At 32.4% G+C, this 3,548-nt stretch overlaps 1 protein-coding gene across 1 annotated transcript; it reads left to right on the top strand.

Annotated features, from left to right (window-relative positions):
* Positions 1-378: 378 nt before the first annotated feature.
* Positions 379-2,860, top strand: LOC104104439 (LOB domain-containing protein 1-like). Its single transcript, XM_009612525.4, has 2 exons — positions 379-701; positions 2,243-2,860. Exons 1-2 carry the CDS (start codon positions 441-443, stop codon positions 2,594-2,596), a joined length of 615 nt encoding a protein of 204 aa, XP_009610820.1. The 5' UTR covers positions 379-440; the 3' UTR covers positions 2,597-2,860.
* Positions 2,861-3,548: the final 688 nt, after the last annotated feature.

Here is a 3,548-nt window from a genome sequence, read left to right as displayed (position 1 = left end):
AATATATAAGTTAAATTATATATGCATTAATAATATAAAACATATCACAATCATGTCGTGTCATGTAAGATAATTAAATTTATATACTAATTATTAATTTGTAGTCTGATAAATTATAATAATTTTGACTTATTATAGTAAGTTAAACTATACTGATCCATCGTGTAAAATATCTTTACATCTTCGCGGTATATAACTTAAATTCTTCAAAAATTAAAAAAAAAAAAAGTTTTTTGCTTACGTCATATTCTCTTTTTATGATGTCGTTGGTTCCCCAGCCGGCTCCCTCCTCTTTCTATCTTATTTCATTTTTGATTTTCTTTTATTTCCCTGGACTTATAAATATGCCCTTTCTTCACTCCAAGTTAAATCATCCCAATTATTCTCCCCTCATATTTTTAGCACGTAAAACATTACTCCAAATAGTAACAGGAAAACAAATGGAGTCCAGTGACACAACTGTGACCACCATAACTTCACCGATATCTTCTCGCTCTGTCTCGCCGTCGTCAGCTTCCCCTCGTAATTCTCCGCCTCCGCCGCAAGTAGCGATCGTAAGCCCTTGTGCCGCCTGTAAAATCTTGCGTCGGAGGTGCGCCGAGAAATGTGTGTTGGCTCCTTATTTTCCTCCCAATGATCCCATCAAGTTCACTACTGCACATCGCGTCTTTGGTGCCAGCAATATTATCAAGTTCTTGCAGGTATATATCTACCACAGTCACTTTTTGCTCCATTTTCTCTGTATTAGGTTAAATTCCCACTTAGCTTAGCAATATAATTGGATGACATGATGTCAAACAGTGTTGGAGATAGAAGCCCATATATGAGATCGACTGTATCCATTAGTTTTCGCTTAAAAAAATATATTTATATTAAAAATTCATTAATTAAATACGCATTAAATTTAGAAATCCAGTTATTAACATTGAATTGTGGTTCTAAAATGTAAAATCCATAAATTAAATTGAAATCCTAAGCACCACCTTAATGTCAAGTCATGTTATTATATACTATGTTCAAACATTATTGCCATGCACAATTAGTTTTAATTATTTTTTACGAAAATATCTATGTATACACCAGATTAGTTTTAAGAATTTATGATAAACTTATTATATAAAGCAAGTTATATATTATGTATGTCTTTTGGCATTCGATTCGTATTATCTATCTTTTTAGGGTTTTTGTTTTCACATTCCTTAAGAAAGATACTTGATAGTCAATCTTAAGAATATTTTGTCTAAACTACTATCTCTCTCTTAAAATCACACTACTTAACACTCTAATATTGGGAAAAGTGAGGATAGATATAAAAAAGAGAGCAATAAGTGACTTTTTATTATTTTTAAACATCAAATATTTTGAAACAAATTTAATTTACCAAACTGACTGAGATTTCGAATCATAGTTAGTATTCCTTTTGTTATTTACTCCCTTTTTCTATAGTTGATTAGGTAAAATCAAGCTTTTCTTGTAGAAGTGAAAGTATGGAAATACAGCAAAATGTCTACTCCTACGTTTTAGCAAAGTTGTATTGAATGCGTCGACAACCAATTTGGCCGTAGTATTTAAGGTGGCTTCTAGTTGCAATTTGAGAAGTGAGAGTCCTAGGCTTATTAATTGTAACATTCATAAAATTTTAATAATGAAATTCAAATGTTGTCCTTAAGTAAGGGAGGGAATTGATTTTCAAGTTTACATGCATTTCAAATGCTTTGGACATTAACCAAAAAAATAAATGCTTTGGACAAACATACTATAATGGCAACAACCACATCTCTTCTCTTTATTTATTCCATGTAGCTACAGTTCACTTTCTTTTTTCTTAATTTCTGCATTGACTTCCCTTACTTTTGGAGAACATTATGGCTCATTGATACTAACTACTCATGACTTCTTGTGTCAAAGTAATCAAAACTATATTCTCTTTCTTACAGACATAATTCCACCGGTTATGTTGACAAGTGTTATTAAATGATGCCGAACAAATCATTTTCACTAATTCACTAAAATCATGAGGACTTATCTTATATCTAATGACAATAAAAATAAAGTTTTATTCAATCAGTGCAATTTAACATACTGTAAATTTAGACTTGTCTTATTTTTTAAGTTATCACTGATAATGACATTTACATTTTTGTTACCTTTAAAATGACTTGATATTATAAATATTTTTACGCTATTAGTATATACTAGTACAGTATGAAGCGTCAATAACATTTTGGTTAATTTTGGTCAGGAACTGCCGGAATTTCAAAGAGCAGATGCAGTGAGCAGTATGGTATATGAAGCCAATGCAAGACTGAGGGATCCTGTCTATGGCTGTGCAGGAGCAATTTGTCATCTACAAAAGCAAGTGAATGAGCTGCAAGTACAATTGGCTAAGGCACAAGCTGAGATTGTCAACATGCAATGTGAACAAGCAAACCTTATGGCCCTTATTTGCATGGAAATGACACAATCTCCACAAGCATCACCACAACATTATTCCTTGGGCCATCTCACTAATATAACATATGGTAGTTCACAAAGCAACATGACCTTCCTTGATGATAACAGTTTTGGATCTTTTTCAGAGACTCTTTGGACATGATTAATGAAACACCATCACAAGTACGGCCGGCTTATATATATATATATATTTGAACGAAAATATCGTGTCATCGAGCGGAGCCTGGAAGAAGATATGTTCATCTGATTGAAGCTGTAATATCTGTACTGTCAAATTAGAGGGTTCTAATTGACTCCTAGTTGAGGATTTTCACCAAGTTAATGTTAAGGGAACAGTGAAAATTTTACCTAAATAAAGTTGATGTAACTTATTTTAGTGGAACCAAAACTAAAATGTCATATAGTATGAATCAGATCTTTAAGATTTGAGTCTATGTTAGATAAATAATTTTCTTTATTTTCTAATGGATATGAATTATGATAAAGCAAATTAAGTTGACGGGCCCTGCTCCCGCCATAGTTGATAATGACAAGATGTTATTACTCTAATGTTTGTTTTTTTTCTTTTCTTCTAATATGAGCTAGTCCTTTCCTAGTGCTCAATATTGAATCTAATATAAATAGGCCAAACTTTTTGGTCACCTAATGATTTTACTACGAAATATCAAAAGTTGATTCATTTGACTATTATCTTCGCCACTATTCCATGTGAATTCCCTTTCAAATGAAGGCTTTTGACTCTCTAGTCTTTGGTCCTGAATGCTTTAAATTTCAAATCTATTGTCCCTATCCAGTTTCCAGACATGAAATGCTTTCTCCCGTCTCATGAGTTACCCAACAATGTCTTTTCACACACAACCTGTGTTGGGCGCGTCTGCAAAGCCATTTTTCCTCTTATGGAAAAAGAATTCTTGAAGGTTTGTTAAACAACTTATTTAGAATTATGATATCCTTTTTCTTATGTTTCCTTAGGCCCAATTGTAGTTTGAAGAGAAAAAGGATATAGTGATACTAGATGGTGTGCCCATGCTGTGTACGGTAGGGAAATGGCACCCGAAAAATAACAACAATATTACAATAATATTACTTGTGAG

The sequence above is a fragment of the Nicotiana tomentosiformis genome, chromosome 2 (genome assembly GCF_000390325.3).
Source record: "Nicotiana tomentosiformis chromosome 2, ASM39032v3, whole genome shotgun sequence".
In the NCBI taxonomy this organism is placed as follows: domain Eukaryota; kingdom Viridiplantae; phylum Streptophyta; class Magnoliopsida; order Solanales; family Solanaceae; genus Nicotiana; species Nicotiana tomentosiformis.
This window is presented reverse-complemented; position numbering and strand designations above follow the sequence as displayed.

Coding starts and splice junctions, on each gene's coding strand:
- LOC104104439 (XM_009612525.4), top strand. CDS start 441: ATGGAGTCCAGTGACACAACTGTGACCACCATAACTTCACCGATATCT. Junction 702..2,242: donor ATATTATCAAGTTCTTGCAG/GTATATATCTAC, acceptor AATTTTGGTCAG/GAACTGCCGGAATTTCAAAG.